We start from the raw sequence: 17,050 nt of genomic DNA on the forward strand, positions 1-17,050 counted from the left end.
CGTTGTGACCGACGGTGCAGACTGATCTGTTGCGTGTGCTTTTACAGAACAGAAGCGTCTGTGCGCCATACTCCATCTCCTCGATTCTATCGACCAGTAATTGGAGCGCAGGGCGCACTGTGAGGAGGCAATACACCCAGAAGGAGAAGATGAGAACACAGCAGCCGGATCAGTCAGGCTGAATTTCCACCCAGACGCGCGGAGACGTGGATGTGAATAATGGAAACGTGAATTCAGAATTCCTCCCTTTCTTTGAAAAACATCCGATTTCAGAGTTACCTGCGCTTGTATGAGCCAAGTAAGATGTTACCCGCTCCTAATTCGGACTAATCAAGGGCATATGTTCCCTCGCCCCTGATTGGTTCGGGGAATTATGGTTAGTGGACGTTGGGCGGAAGCAGTGTGTTTCACTTTTTAAATTGAATTATTGATTTAAATGTATTTACTTTTCCACAAAATTCTAATTTATTAAGGTGCACCTGTTATGTGTTGTAGAAGAAGAAGCTTTTCATAACCGGTGTCAGCGCTACAGATGCGTGGTCCAATGAGGCACTGATGCCTACGGAGGGCTGAGGGCCACATGGGATGATGTTTTTGGAGTTCTGAGTTCTTTGATCTCAGAAGTCTGAGTTTAAAGCCGAAAGAGTTCTGACTTTAATCTCAGTACTCCAAAAAAAATGCACATCCTTATCCTCCTCCTTCCGTAGATGTAAGCTTGGATATCTTGTGGTCTAAATGAAGCATAGAATACAATAATTCACTTCCAGTGCCCGACGGTTCCTGATGAGGCCCGGGCCTTCAGGAACCCCCCCCCCCCCCCCCCCCCCTCCCTCCTTAGTAAACTCTACTTTAATACGTTTATATAAAGCCTCACATCACATGCCGTGATTTAAATTAAATAAAAAAATTATAATTTCAATTTTATTTAAAATTAATATAATTTGATTTAAATGTGCTAGTAAATTAACTCATACTTTGCAGTCAAAGTAAGCATTTCACTACTAGCTGTACACGTGTGACTTTGTATGTGACAAACACAACTTCAAACTTGAATCGATCTTTCAGTGTTTTCTCGGTGTGAAAGTGGGGAACATGTTTCTTTAATGTTCTGTAACTTTTTGGTAAGAAGGCAGAGACGAAGCGTGCGGTATTTCCAACCTCTATGTGTTTATTATCTTGATACAGTGATGGGCTGGGTCTGAGACCACGTCTGTATAAAATGAGGACAGGAGGAGAGAGCAGCAGCTTTAAGGTCCAGGGTCCGTTCCCGCTCTCACTCAAGGCTCTCTGACATCACTTCCTCTGCACTGAACATAAAAAAATAAAACTGTAGGTTTCTGTGGGTGAGGATCCAGAGAGCAACAGTGAGGGTTCTGGAAGGAGACATCCACTTTTCCTCTCCTGTCTCCTTCCCTCCCCTCCTCTCCTCTCTGGAAGCTGAGCGGCTCGCTGTACAGTAATGAGTTCACCTCTTATGACCCCATGAGGCTGAGGCGCTGCGAGGCTGAATATAGAAGGTACCACTGGCCGTATGTCGTAGAAAACTCAAATAAAAAACGCTGCCTGTGTGTGTGTGAGTGTGTGTGTGAGAGGGGTTTTCAGCGGGAGGTTAAGTGTGGAACCCGTCTTGATTAAGTCCGTTCCTTAAGTTCCCCCACACCCGCCCACCCCCCTCCCCCAACACACAGCAGCCGGTTTGAAAAATAAAATAAACTAATGTACATAGGCTTTACAATCAATCTCCTGGAGAGGCGCGCTGTTACTTTGACAGTCGCTGCGTCCGCGCGGCAGGACTTCCTGCGGGTAAGGCTGCTGAAGACGCCGTCGCTGCTGCGCTTTTATTTTGCTAACAGACAGGAAATGTCTTTAGACGAAGAGCCTTCCTCATCCTCATGGCTCCTCCTCTTCTTCAGACCCCCCCCCCCCCCGCGCCCCCCTCTTTCCTTTCCTATGAAGAGGGACCGTCACCATGGTAACGGGAGGAGCCTGTCCTGTCCTTCACAATAAAAGTCTGATGTTGAACTTCCTGTTGTGGTTATTGTTGTTTGGAGTCACAAACGGCGAGAGTGCGGGTCTGTGTGTGTTCCCACGGCCGGGGCCCGGCAGGGGGCCCGTGGCTCCTGTGGGTCTGGGCAGGATGGGGGGTGGGGGGGGCGTGGCCTGGGCACCCCCTCAGCTTCTACTGGTCCCCTGGAGCTCCTCCCTCAGCCAGCCGGGCTGTGATTGGCCGAGCCGGTTCAGCAGCCGGAGCAGTTCTGTGTTGTGTTCACGGTAGTACTCCGCCAGGAAGGCTCGCGTCTACACACACACACACACACACACACACACACACACACACACACACACACACACACACACACACACACACACACACACACACACACACACACACACACACACACACACACACACACACACACACACACACACACACACAATAATAGACGAGTGGATATGCAGAGAAGTGCTTTGGTCAATTGATTCATTCATCAATGAATTTCAGACTAGTGTTCCTACCAAGTACTACATTAAATACTACAAGTACTACCTCCGGGTTCTACATAAAAAAATATGAATCACTAAAATAGATACTATAGGTACTGCATTAAATACTATAAAGTACTACATTAAATACCACAAACTCTACCTACAGGTACTACATTAAATACTATAAAGTACTACATTAAAACTGTTAAATAGTACAAGCAAAACTGCAGTAAAAAGCAGTGTGTAGATGTACCTCAGCTCTCATCTCTGGGAACTTAAACACTATTAATAAGTACTTCATTAAATACTATAAAGGGTATTTCATTAAATAGTACTAGTGAGTACTATATTAAATAGTACTATATTAAACAGTCTGTAGTACTTCAGGGTTCATCTCAGGGTATTTCATTAAATAATACTGGTAAGTACTATATTAAACATTACTAGGTACTATGTTAAACAGTATTAGTACTATATTAAACAGTACTATGTACTATATTAAACAGTACTATGTACTATATTAAACAGTACTAGGCATTATATTAAACAGTACTAGGTACTATATTAACAGTACTAGGTACTATATTAACAGTACTAGTACTATATTAAACAGTACTAGGTATTATATTAAACAGTACTAGGTACTATATTAACAGTATTAGTACTATATTAAACAGTACTATGTACTATATTAAACAGTACTATATTAAACAGTACTATGTTCTATATTAAACAGTACTATATTAAACAGTATTAGTATTAGTATTTTAAAATCATGTTGCTAACCTATAAATCCCTACATGGTTTAGGGCCAAAATATTTAACTGATATGCTTCCACTACATGAGCCTTCTAGACCACTAAGATCCTCTGAGACCAATCTGTTAATTATCCCCAGAGTCAACACGAAACATGGGGAAGCAGGATTTAGTTACTATGCAACAAATAGCTGGTATAAACTCAGAGGATTTAAGACTTGCCCCAACTCTGACAGCTTTTAAAACAAGACTGAAGACTTTTATGTTTGCTTTAGCTTTCTGCTAAATCTTAAATCTACAATGCTTCTATTTTTTATTTTATTAGTAACTTTGCCTTTATTTTCTCACTTTCTAAAATGCATTTTTATTAACTCTGCCTTTCTAAAATGTTTTTTTTTAACTTTGCCTTTATTTTCTATCTATTTTACTTTTTACTTATCTATAATTTTATTTTATTGTATGACAATGTTTATATGTGAAGCACTTTGAGTCTGCCTTGTGTATGAAAAGCGCTATATAAATAAAGTTGCCTTGCCTTGCCTTAGTACTATATTAAACAGTACTAGGTACTATATTAACAGTATTAGTACTATATTAACAGTACTAAGCACTATATTAACAGTACTAGGCACTATATTAACAGTACTAGGCACTATATTAACAGTACTAGGCACTATATTAACAGTACTAGTACTATATTAATAGTACTAGTACTATATTAACAGTACTAGGTACTATATTACACAGTAATAGGTGCTATACTAAACAGTGAGTAGTTGTACCTCAGGGCTCATCTCTGGGTACTACATTAGTACTATATACTACAGTACTAGGTACTATGTGAAGGTACCTCAGGGCTCATCTCTGGGTACTACATTAGTACTATATACTACAGTACTAGGTACTATGTGAAGGTACCTCAGGGCTCATCTCTGGGTACTACATTAGTACTATATACTACAGTACTAGGTACTATGTGAAGGTACCTCAGGGCTCATCTCTGGGTACTACATTAGTACTATATACTACAGTACTAGGTACTATGTGAAGGTACCTCAGGGCTCATCTCTGGGTACTACATTAGTACTATATACTACAGTACTAGGTACTATGTGAAGGTACCTCAGGGCTCATCTCTGGGTACTACATTAGTACTATATACTACAGTACTAGGTACTATGTGAAGGTACCTCAGGGCTCATCTCTGGGTACTTCCTCCCCTTGCTCTTCCCCAGACACTTGGGCCGGCCGCCCTCCGTCTTCTGACACCAGAAGCCCTTGGTCTCATCGTACCTGACACACACACACACACACACACACACACACACACACACACACACACACACACACACACACACACACGTACGTTACTAACATGGTAGAGAAACAGTAGAAGTGGAACAACCAGAATGGTAAGAGTAATGATGAAGAGTACTATACATAGTAGCAGTAACTTACACCAGGGCCTGGGTGTAGTGAAGGTGGGGCTGTAGTAGTACTAGGGTACGTGTGCAGTAGTACTAGTGTGTAGTAACTTACACCAGGGCCTGGGTGTAGTTGAAGGTGGGGCTGTAGTAGTACTAGGGTACGTGTGCAGTAGTACTAGTGTACGTGTGTACTAGTACTAGTGTGTAGTAACTTACACCAGGGCCTGGGTGTAGTTGAAGGTGGGGCTGATCCCCAGGAACCTCTGAATGGCCTCCATCACCAGGGCGGGGTTGGAGCGCAGCAGGGAGCCGTCCACCATGTGCATCTACAGACAGACAGACACTAGTCAGTGCATCTACAGACAGACACTAGTCAATACAATACATCTACAGACAGACACTAGTCAGTACATCTACAGACAGACAGACACTAGTCAGTGCATCTACAGACAGACAGACACTAGTCAGTGCATCTACAGACAGACAGACACGAGTCAGTACATCTACAGAGAGACACTAGTCAGTACATCTACTAGTCAGTACATCTACAGACAGACACCAGTCAGTACATCTACAGACAGACAGACACTAGTCAGTACATCTACAGACAGACAGACACTAGTCAGCACATCTACAGACAGACAGACACTAGTCAGTACATCTACAGACAGACAGACACTAGTCAGTGCATCTACAGACAGACAGACACTAGTCAGTACATCTACAGACAGACAGACACTAGTCAGTGCATCTACAGACAGACAGACACTAGTCAGTACATCTACAGACAGACAGACACTAGTCAGTACATCTACAGACAGACACTAGTCAGTGCATTTACAGACAGACAGACACTAGTCAGTACATGCATGTACAGACAGACAGACACTAGTCAGTACATCTACAGACAGACATACACTAGTCAGTACATCTACAGAAACACAGAGAGACACTGGTCAGTGTCAGCACTAGTCACTGCATCTACAGACAGACAAACAAACAAACAGACAGAACCGAGTCAGTGCAGACAGAGAGACACTAGTCAGTGCATCTAGAGACCGAGAGACAGAGACACTATCTATTTAGGTTAATCTAGAGAAAGACAGTCGAATTATTGGGTTAGTCCAACTATGATTGGATTACTAAGATGCATGTATACACCTTAGTCAAGCTTAAATCAGTTAACTTCAGCTGTCAGTTAACTTCAGGACCATATAATTTCTCAGACGTATGCGGACTCCTCTGCCGGCAGAGCCAGCTCCTCCGGCTGGAGTCGGCATACGACGAGAGGTCGGAACAATGGAACGTCGGAGAAATGATATGGACCTACTGAAAACATCTTTCTCGATTGCAGGCGTCTGAGTTTGTTGTTGCTGGTGACGTAAAGAGGTCAACGGGTGGCTCTACTACCACTAGTTGAAATGGGTACAGCCGGGGAATGACATGATTCGGCCAATGAATCGATTTACTCACCGCCATGTATACTCGGACAATTGCAGTTGTCCAATTGCGGAGAATAGTCGAACTATGGCTTTAATCGGATTAAGCTGTGCATGTAAACGTACTGAGAGACACTATCTGGTCATGGGATCTAGAGACAGAGAGACCCTTGGACCTTCTGTCTGGGGGTTGAACTCCCTGACCAGTGACTAGACCGGGTCAGGAACCTGACGGACCAACAAGGCAGAAAATAGACCTTTACCAAAATGGTTTCTTCCACAAAATAGCCCAGTCCTAAAATGCCTGGATGCAGAGAGCCCTGCAGGGGCTGACTTCACGCTCTGCACCCTGAACGGGTTCATCAGCAGAATGATCCCGTCCCCTGAAAGGTTGAGTGGTTGTGATGTCGAGGCGTCTCCGCTCTCATCAGAACCGTTTCAGATCATTTCCCCGTTAATGGCTCTGCCAGCTGAAAGGTTGTGGACGCACCACCGAAGAAGACAACACGGCAGGTAGGTACGGTTTAAGAGCTATTATTGGATATTAGCACTTATCATTAATTATTCAGCGCTTTGTGAGTGAAATGCGCTGTGAGAATCCGGTCTCAGGTCTCTGTATGAGCCGATGTGTATTCTAGACCAATCAGGGGGCCTCTTCTGTGATTGGTTCAAGGAATCCATTTTGCTTGTCAATCACAGGTGGGTTAAATGCGACACTCGTCAATGGTAGAGAAAGGTAGCGAGGGCGGGAGCAGAGAGGGGCCTCTTCAGTTGTTCAGTGAAGAAGCCGTGCTCTGTTCTGCTCTAACATTCCTGCAGCAGCTCCCAGGAGAAGTCCCGCCCCCAGGTGAGGACTAGTCCCGCCCCCAGGGGAGGACTAGTCCCGCCCCCAGGGGAGGACTAGTCCCGCCCCCAGGTGAGGACTAGTCCCTCCCCCAGGTGTGGACTAGTCCCGCCCCCAGGTGTGGACCAGTCCCGCCCCCAGGTGAGGACCAGTCCCTCCCCCAGGTGAGGACTAGTCCCGCCCCCAGGTGAGGACCAGTCCCGCCCCCAGGTGTGGACTAGTCCCGCCCCCAGGTGTGGACTAGTCCCGCCCCCAGGCAGACCCTCAGGTGAGGAGCAGGCGGGGCGTGGCAGAAGGGGCGTGGCCGGTGGGCGGGGCTCACCTGGCTGGGCTGGTAGTGCTGCAGCCAGCGCTCCAGGTGTGCTGCGTAGGTCCCGGGCCTCAGGCAGCGTCTCTGCAGGGCCAGGACGTCGCGGGGCCCCTGGGGGCCGGCCGTCACCACCGTGTGGAAGGTGTTGTTCAGGGCGGCCGGGTCGCGGTGGGCCCTCTGGTGCTGGGGACCCCGAGAAACACACCTTTAGACCAACGTACTGAACACACATGTAGCCTACAGAACACACACACACTATACTGAACACACACACTACAGAACACACACACACACACACACTACAGAACATACACACACACTATACTGAACACACACACTACAGAACACACACACACACACTACAGAACACATACACACTACAGAACATACACACACACTATACTGAACACACACACTACAGAACATACACACACACTACAGAACACACACACTACAGAACATACACACACTATACTGAACACACACACACTACAGAACATACACACACACACACACACTACAGAACATACACACACTATACTGAACACACATGTAGCCTACAGAACATACACACACTATACTGAACACACACACTACAGAACATACACACTATACTGAACACACACACTACAGAACATACACACACACACACACTATACTGAACACACACACTACAGAACATACACACACACACACACACTACAGAACATACACACACACACACCATACTGAACACACACACTACAGAACATACACACTATACTGAACACACACACTACAGAACATACACACACACACACACACTATACTGAACACACACACTACAGAACATACACACACACACACACACACACACACACTACAGAACACACAGGTCACACACTCTACAGAACACATACACACTACAGAACATACACACACACACTATACTGAACACACACACTACAGAACATACACACACACACACTACAGAACACACAGGTCACTCACTCTACTGAACACACACACTACAGAACATACACACACACACACACACACACACACTACAGAACACACACACACACACTACAGAAGATACACACACACACACACTCTACTGAACACACACACTACAGAACATACACACACACACACACACACACACACACTACAGAACATACAGGTCACACACTCTACTGAACACACACACTACAGAACATACACACACACACACACACACACTACAGAACATACAGGTCACACACTCTACAGAACACACACTACAGAACACACACACACACACACACACACACACACACACACACACACACACACACACACACACACACACACACACACACACACACACACACACACACACACACACACACACTACAGAACACACACACGCACACTACAGAACACATACACACTACAGAACATACAAGTCCCATGCATATAGATCTGTCGAGTGTAGGTTTATACATGTAGATCTATACAGTGTAGGTCTATAAATGTGGTTCTATACATGTAGATCTATACAGCCTAGGTCTATGCATGTGGATCTATTCATGTAGTTCTATACAGCGTAGGTCTGGATGGAGTGTAGTTCTGTCGGTGTAGGTCTATACAGTGGGCGACTATTCAGCCCCCTGTGTTGATCCTGTAATTAAAGGACATGATCCTGCGCTTGGCTGGGTGATGACACATCGCCATAGCAACAGGTCGGCTCCCAGCTGCGCGGGCCCGAGTGACTCCTCTAAAAGGCAGATCGGCTGATCAGTGGTGAAATTACCTAATGAACCAATCTGTTTAATCACTCGTGTGAACCGCACCCCCTGGGGTCCCGTCCCCTCCCCTCCTCACGCACGCGGCAAGTTAAACCTCCTCCTCACCACTCCATCCCTGCTCTGCTGGAGGCAGTCCGAGAGGAGGGCTGGCTCCACACAAAGGGAACCGCCAGTTCCCCACCAAGTGGAAAGCACTGGTTGTGTGTTGTACGTCCTGACACTTAGGCCCCGTCCCAATACCTCCTCTAACCCTAGATTTTTGCCCTAACCCTAGATTTTGCGCGTTCTCGTGTAGGGGTAGGGTGTCCCATTACTGTAGGGAGCAAGGGGGGAGTGCTATTTTGCCCTTATAATCAACCCTCAAAACGTAGTGAGGTCCGATGCAGGCTTAAAACGAAGTGGAAGATTTACTGTTGAGGGCACTCCAAACCAAGTGGAAGTTTTAAGGGGGGAGAAATGGGACAGGGCCCTCATGTAGGCACCTATTGTATGTTGTAAGTCCTGACAATTAATGTATGCACTTATTGTATGTTGTACGTCCTGACACTTAATGTATGCACTTATTGTATGTTGTACGTCCTGACACTTAATGTACGCACCTATTGTATGTTGTACGTCCTGACACTTAATGTATGCACTTATTGTATGTTGTACGTGGCATTTAAAAATAGTACTTAGCATTGTGTAGCATCTTATCCTAGCTATCTTTGTTATACGGGGAATGGGTTAACCTAGTGATTGTTAGTGCTTGGCACTTGGTTCTATGAACATCCTTACTACTACTGAGCAAACGGTTTTATCTAAAGTGGATTTCAGTGACTTGCATTTGCATTTTACTGATACGTGCAATTAAGTTAGGTTAGGAGTTAGGGGGCGTGTTGCTCAATGCTGCCTACAGGCGGACTGTGGACATCAGGGATTGATCCCAGAACCTTCGGTCTCCCAGTCAACTGGAAGTCTAATGCAGAGCTCTCGTTCAACACAGCTGCAGCTACCTCTTCCTACTTTGTTACGTGTGTGTAGGCCTGTCGCCATAAGCAATAAATCAATTAATCGCACGATAAATTAAAATGAGACGATAATTTTGCCGTCCGCGATAAATAAGCTATTTTTTAAATTTGATTTTTTCTCGTGTCTCTCTATCAAAGAGACTGGATGACAAGAGTAATGAGGAGTTAACCCTCGAGTCGTGTCAGTCACTGGTCAGCCGCATGCTCTCTGTGTGGGGAGGCGGAGCCCTGGCCATACGCAGACTTAGAGCCCGCCCGTCTATACGGCCGTCTTCTGCGCGTCTTCCTAGACATTCTCTGCCAGAGTGCAGCATGAGAGCCCCGTGAGGAGTTGCAAGCCAGAGAAAACGCTAGTTGAGATTTGGAGGAATGAAAAACAAAGATGGAATTGGTTTCAAAGCCGAACGTGACAGCTGCCGTGTGGGCTGCCTTTGGGTTCAAACCGAATGACCGTGGTGAACCACTTAACCTGTGCGAGGCAGTATATCGCATTTGTTGTAAAACGGTAGAAACGAAACGTGCCAATACAAACAAACATGCACCTGCACCTAACGCATAATCATCCGATGCAGACCAACAGATCATGGGACGTCTCCGTCTTCAGTCCACAATCACTGGGGCGTTTAGTTGACAAAGTACAAACAGGACATTTGAAATGGTGCGCACTCACTGACAGTTGTAGTTCGCTTCATGTAGTCTTATTTAAATTGTATTTATTGTTTTTGATTGTTTTGTTTATTTATTTTGGATATTTAAAATGTCTGCCAGTTCCAATGTTGAAAATTCTTTAGAAATAAGTTTATTGATCTTTGAAAGGTTGTACTTGCATTATTATGCCATTATCATTGTATTAGTTGAAAATGGTCTCAAAACGGCAATATTATCGCTTATCGCAATAATTTCTGGGACAATTTATCGCCCAGCAAAATGTGTTATCGTGACAGGCCTACGTGTGTGCAGCCCTGTCTCTCTACTGGGTCTGGGTCTCTATGGGTCTTGGTCTGGGTCTCTACTGGTCTGGTTCTGGTTCTCGACGGGTGTGGGTCTGACCTGGTACCAGGAGTAGGCCCGGTCTGAGGGGTTGATGAGCACGGCCAGGATCTTGGCTCGGGGCAGCAGGGCGGCGGCCCGCTTGGGCACCAGCTCTGTGTCGAAGTAGTTGGCGCTCTTCTCGAACATGAAGTCTGTGCTGACGTTGGAGGGGAAGGGGAAGAAGTCCATGTACCTGAGAAGGAGAGGTGAACACATGAAGACACTGAGGTGGCTCTCTTTCATGTGGAGATCCATTATAACCAAGAATGGTTACTGATGGTTACTGAAAGCCCCCATATCACAGGGAAATCAAAAGACGGTAAATCATCCAATGGATTGAGGGTTCTCTTCAATCTAGACGGACGACTATGGATATTAAAACATTATGGACTCATTCGACACCATGTATTGGATTTGAGAGTTTAGTTAATGTGAGTCCTGGCACGTCTGTGTGGAAGCTGTTCAGATAAGAACTGTGTTGTATTAATGAGAGTCTTGCTGTACAGTGTAGTACCTGTATTGGGTAACAGTGGATATGGACCTTATAGTTTTGGTAACTATAGTATACCGAGCTGGTTCTGAGTGCTCAGTATATGGTTGTGCCCTCACCAGTCGATGCCGTTGTCGTAGTTGGGTCCGCTGAAGAATTGGATCTCCTCGAAGGTGACGGGGCTGGGGAAGGAGCTAGTGATGGCTGGGTGGAGGCTCAGGAACGAGTGGAGGGCCGTGGTGCCTGTTGGAAGACATGTAGTCTCAATTGAAGGTGGCGTACCGCAAGGCTCCATTCTGGGTCCCCCGTTTCACTATTTTGGGTCAATCTTTGAAATAAAGTTGCTTTCTCCAGCAATGTCTGTTTGAGGAAGTTCTTTCCTGATTGTTACAAATTATTATTTGTTATATTTCAATCAACAGATTACATTATTTGGTACGCCCTCAAGTCAATTAACTCGATAATAGGAGCAGCATTGGAATGTTATTTTTGGTGGTGGCCATCAGGTCATTTAAAACGTAGGATCTGATTGAAGCCATGGTGAGCGTGGATCACGCTACTCCTGCAGAGTCCGGACCTGTTGATGAATCATGAATCTGGGCAATTAATGGTAATGTTCCAGCAGAAGGACAACTGAGAGAGCCTTGCCTGTTTTCTGGGGTCCGATGACCAGGAACTTGGGGAGTCTGTCGCAGGTCTTCTCCTTGGACCAGATGTCTTTGTGTCTCTTGTCATGACAGGGGTTCTGGAGAGAAGACCCAACACAAGCACATCAGAGCACGTACAGCAATGGTTCAGAGCCTTTTAGGAGCTAGAACCCTATTCTCAGGTCTGACAACGTTAGCAGCCCCACCCTTCATACATCTGTGGGTCTGCTTCCACACATTACTTTAACCCCTGAGATATCCACCCACCACATCCTAGAGAACCTAGCATATGATATGTTTGATATATTTGCTAACTAATATGGTATGTCTAGGTAACTAGGGACTTGCGTCCTGGTACTTAATGTACACACTTATTGTATGTTGTACGTCCTTGCATTTAAAAATAATACTTAGCATTGTGTAGCATCTTATCCTAGCTATCTTTGTTGTATACAGGGAATGGGTTAACCTAGTGATTGTTAGTGCTTGGCACTTGGTTCTATTAAACATCCTTGCTGTACCGACATTGATATTGTTTCTCCTTCTTCTGACAAATGTACTTACGGTAAGTCGCTTTGGATAAAAGCGTTGGCTAAATGCACTGAATGTAAATGTGAATGTAACTACTTTTAATCACCCAGTGTGGCAGGATATGCCTCATATCGTGCCACACTGTGTGATTAATAGTAGTTACTGAGACATATCATATTAGTCAGCAAATGAATGAATAAATATCCATATTTTAACCATATACTATAGACCCCTCCGACCCGTCTGCTATAAACCCGGTGGGGCGTGGACCCGGGTCCTGACCTGCCACAGAGGGTCCCTCTCCTGGGGGAAGATCTGGAAGTACTTTTCGGCCAGCTGGATGGGGGGCAGGGTCTGCAGCCGGAGGTTGGTCCAGCACTGGACGAACTTCACCAGGGACTCAAAGGTGTACAGGCCCAGCCGGTCGTTGCCGTAGTTGGACAGGTGGGTCATGAAGATGCTGATCTGGAGGGTGGAGAGGACGAGAAGGTGTTGGTCTCAAATGCAGCTCTGCCATTCAGATGTTCAATGTGATTTTAAACTAGGTTCTTGTTCCTGAAACTCAATGACATACGCTTGGATGTAGTCGATGTAGATATCCATATATAGATAAATAGATATATCTAAACATAGATACTTTATGTGATATTTGGACTTCCGGAGCACTAGGGGCGCCACATGCAGCCTTGGCCAGGGAATGTCCCCCTTGGTAAATGGTATGGCCTAACTGGCTTTGATTGGTCCACCTGAAACCAATTAGTGAGCTTTTTTAAGGGGAGTCGCATTTTGTGGCTGGGGGGAAGGTACGAGAGTACACGGTAGTTTTTGTTAGGCTATTGCCATGCTGATTGAATGCAACAGTCGTTCCTTTTTTTGGAACATTTCTTTATTTTTGTAATTAATGGATTTATTTTTGGGACCTTGGTTTGGAGGAAATAAAACTTCACCTTTTTGTCCACAATCCCAAACCTGGCTGTCGTCTGCAACTTTTCTTACCATCATCCAGCCACTCACAGGCCGCCTTTCACACCCACCCAAGTATTTTCAATAATAACATGTCAATAAATGTGGCAGAGTTGTGATCATGTGCAGTTATCATCAGTGTGGGTGAGGACTCCTGTCCAGGTTACTGATTGATCTGCTCTCCCTGGTTTGATAGAAACCCCTCTGTATGCCTCTCTGTAGCCAGGCTCCCTCCATCCACCCCTACATCCACTCCTCCATCAACCCCCACATCCACCCCTACATCCCTATGTCCAACCACGCATCCATTTATTCTCTATCCATCCATCACTTGTATTTAGGAATACATTAAAGCTCCATCCATCTATTCATCTTCCATTTATCGATTCACCCTGCCATCTAAATAACGATCCATCCTCTTTATATCCAATCCAACTCAAAAGGAGCTGCGTCGGCACGGAACATAAATATTTATGATCGCCGAAGTGGATTCAAAGCACAACAAAGAAACAACAAAGTTCTACGAAAGGGTAAGCCAATTAAATACTAGGAACAGTAGAAACGATGAGGGGACGGTGGGGATAGGAGGTTCGTTCATCTGAACATCCATATCAGCTCCCCTCCAGCTGGATCATTTATTAACGGACACAGCCTCCAGCGGGCAGCTGGTTTGGTGGTCTGGTGTAGCGAGGGCTCACACTGTGGGGCGATCAATACCACTACTCTTCCTTCAGGTGCTAGGCTTGTATTGCTGTGGGTATAGGGCCAAGAGTGTGTGTGTGTGTGTGTGTGCACATAGTGAGTGTGTGTATAGTTTGGGATAGTTAGGGATTCATGTGTGCGTTTGTGTGAGTATATTGTGTGTGTGTGTGTGTGTGTGTGTGTGTGTGTGTGTGTGTGTGTGTGTGTGCGAGTGTGTGTGTGTGTGTGTGTGTGTGTGTGTGTGTGTGTGTGTGTGCGAGTGTGTGTGTGTGTGTGTGTGTGTGTGTGTGTGTGTGTGTGTGTGTGTGTGTGTGTGTGTGTGTGTGTGTGTGTGTGTGTGTGTGTGTGTGTGTGTGTGTGTGTGTGTTACCGGGTTGAGCAGCACGGTGAGGAAGAGCTCCCCCCCCCTGATGCTCTTGTCCAGCTCCTTGGACCCCCCGGGGTACTCGTTGTAGAAGATGGTGTGTGTGAACAGACCACACGTCTGACGGGGCAGCACCTACACACACACACACACACACACACACACACACACACACACACAACCAGAGAGACACACACACACACACACACACACACACACACACACACACACACACACACACAACCAGAGAGAGACACACACACACACACACAGACAGACAGACAGACAGACAGACAGACAGACAGACAGACAGACAGACAGACAGACAATAAGGGGCGATGAGGTTTTTCTAACGCTGGGGAAACATCCATCTATTATTGATATAAATAGATTCAGCTTCTTTAATAAGAGATTTGATCAGCGACACACTGGTGTGTGTGTGTGTGAATGAGTGTGTATATGTATATGAAAGACTATAATGTATAGATATATAAATAAATATATATAAAAATGTATAAATAAATATATAAATACTCTAGCTAATATATAAATAGCTCTACAGTAGATGTAGTGTAGATCTAGTGTAGCTCTAGTGTAGATCTAGTGGTAGTAGTGTAGCTCTAGTGTAGATCTAGTGGTAGTAGTGTAGATCTAGTGTAGATCCAGTGGTAGTAGTGTAGCTCTAGTGTAGATCTAGTGGTAGTAGTGTAGCTCTAGTGTAGATCTAGTGGTAGTAGTGTAGCTCTAGTGTAGATCTAGTGGTAGTAGTGTAGCTCTAGTGGTAGTAGTGTAGATCTAGTGTAGATCTAGTGGTAGTAGTGTAGCTCTAGTGTAGCTCTAGTGGTAGTAGTGTAGATCCAGTGGTAGTAGTGTAGATCTAGTGTAGATCCAGTGGTAGTAGTGTAGATCTAGTGTAGATCTAGTGGTAGTAGTGTAGATCTAGTGGTAGTAGTATATATCCAGTGGTAGTAGTGTAGATCTAGTGGTAGTAGTGTAGATCTAGTGGTAGTAGTGTAGATCTAGTGTAGATCTAGTGGTAGTAGTGTAGCTTTAGTGTAGATCTAGTGGTAGTAGTGTAGATCTAGTGGTAGTAGTGCAGCTCTAGTGGTAGTAGTGCAGCTCTAGTGGTAGTAGTGTAGATCTACTGTAGCTCTAGTGTAGATCCAGCGGGGCTGACCTGTATGCCGCTGTGGATGAAGCCGCGGCGGTAGCGTGCGGGCCTCAGGTGGGGGTACTCCTCAGTGCTGGTGACCCGGATGGCCCACACCGTCTTCCAGGCCTCATACAGCTGGCTGTGGACCGGGTACACGCCCGAGTGGTGGGGTGCCACCGCGTACCCCATGTCTGTGGGGATCCCATGCTCCTGGAAACGGGGGAGGAGGGCGAGAGAGATGAGGTGTGAGGGAGAGAGGGCAGGGGGAGGGGGGAGAAGGGAGAGAGAGAGCAGGGGGAGGGGGGAGAAGGGAGAGAGGGAGGAGGGAGAGAGGGGAGGGGGAGTTGGCAGAAGGGGTAGGGGGGAGGGAGGGAGAGAGGGGGAGGAAGAGAGGGGAATAGAGACGGAGGGGAGGGGTAGGGATGGATGGGAGGGGACGGGGGAGACAGAGGGGAGAGGGAGTGGGTGGGAGGGGAGGGGGAGACAGGGGATGAGGAGATGGAGGTGGGGGGGAGGGAGAGTGGAAGGAAGAGGGTGGACGGAGGCAGGGAAGAGAGAGAGAGGAAAAGGGGGGAAGAGAGAGGAAAAGGGGAGTAGAGAGAGAGGGGGAGGAAGAGAGACGGAGGGAGAGAGGGAAGAAGGAGAGGAGACAAATAGGAAAATATATGAAAGAAGATGTATAATTAAAACTATGACAGAATCAATGAAAACATGACAGAGAAAGAAGATGTAGATGCTATACTCTCCACTGGGGGGCAGTAGAGCTCTAGCTCTGGTTTGAATTAGTCAGCCAGGGCAACACATTCATCTCTGTCCAGACAGACAAACAAAGCACTTCTCCATCAGTCTTGCATCTTTAACGCACCACTGGCCTATCTATTATTCAACCTCTACCTGTCTGTCTACCTGTGTGTGCGTGTGCGTATCTGTGTGTGCGTGCGTGTGTGCGCTAGTGTGCGTATCTGTGTGTGTGTGTGCGTGTGCGTGTGTGCATCTGCGTGTATGTGTGTATCTGCGTGTGCGTGCGTGTGTATCTGTGTGTGTGTGTGCTTAAGGACAGAGCAGGGGCGATGTGGTTTGTTCACAGAGGATTTGGGCGGGTTACGAACCAAGCTTCAAGGATCA

At 46.1% G+C, this 17,050-nt stretch overlaps 1 protein-coding gene across 1 annotated transcript in view; it reads right to left on the minus strand.

The window, feature by feature from the left end:
- Positions 1-1,147: 1,147 nt before the first annotated feature.
- The window catches only part of LOC311350845 (bifunctional heparan sulfate N-deacetylase/N-sulfotransferase 2-like), a 29,171-nt gene continuing 13,268 nt past the window's right edge, over positions 1,148-17,050 (minus strand). The window contains exons 4-13 of the mRNA XM_084470932.1: positions 15,950-16,135; positions 14,779-14,907; positions 13,026-13,208; positions 12,214-12,310; positions 11,685-11,808; positions 11,094-11,268; positions 7,277-7,447; positions 4,888-4,997; positions 4,435-4,537; positions 1,148-2,298 (exon numbers count right to left, since the gene is read on the minus strand). Coding sequence (XP_084327058.1) covers positions 2,173-2,298; positions 4,435-4,537; positions 4,888-4,997; positions 7,277-7,447; positions 11,094-11,268; positions 11,685-11,808; positions 12,214-12,310; positions 13,026-13,208; positions 14,779-14,907; positions 15,950-16,135 — 1,404 coding nt within the window. The 3' untranslated portion in view covers positions 1,148-2,172. The remainder of the gene's footprint in view (positions 2,299-4,434; positions 4,538-4,887; positions 4,998-7,276; positions 7,448-11,093; positions 11,269-11,684; positions 11,809-12,213; positions 12,311-13,025; positions 13,209-14,778; positions 14,908-15,949; positions 16,136-17,050) is intronic.

This window comes from Micromesistius poutassou (assembly GCF_964030765.1).
Source record: "Micromesistius poutassou genome assembly, chromosome: 7".
NCBI lineage: Eukaryota > Metazoa > Chordata > Actinopteri > Gadiformes > Gadidae > Micromesistius > Micromesistius poutassou.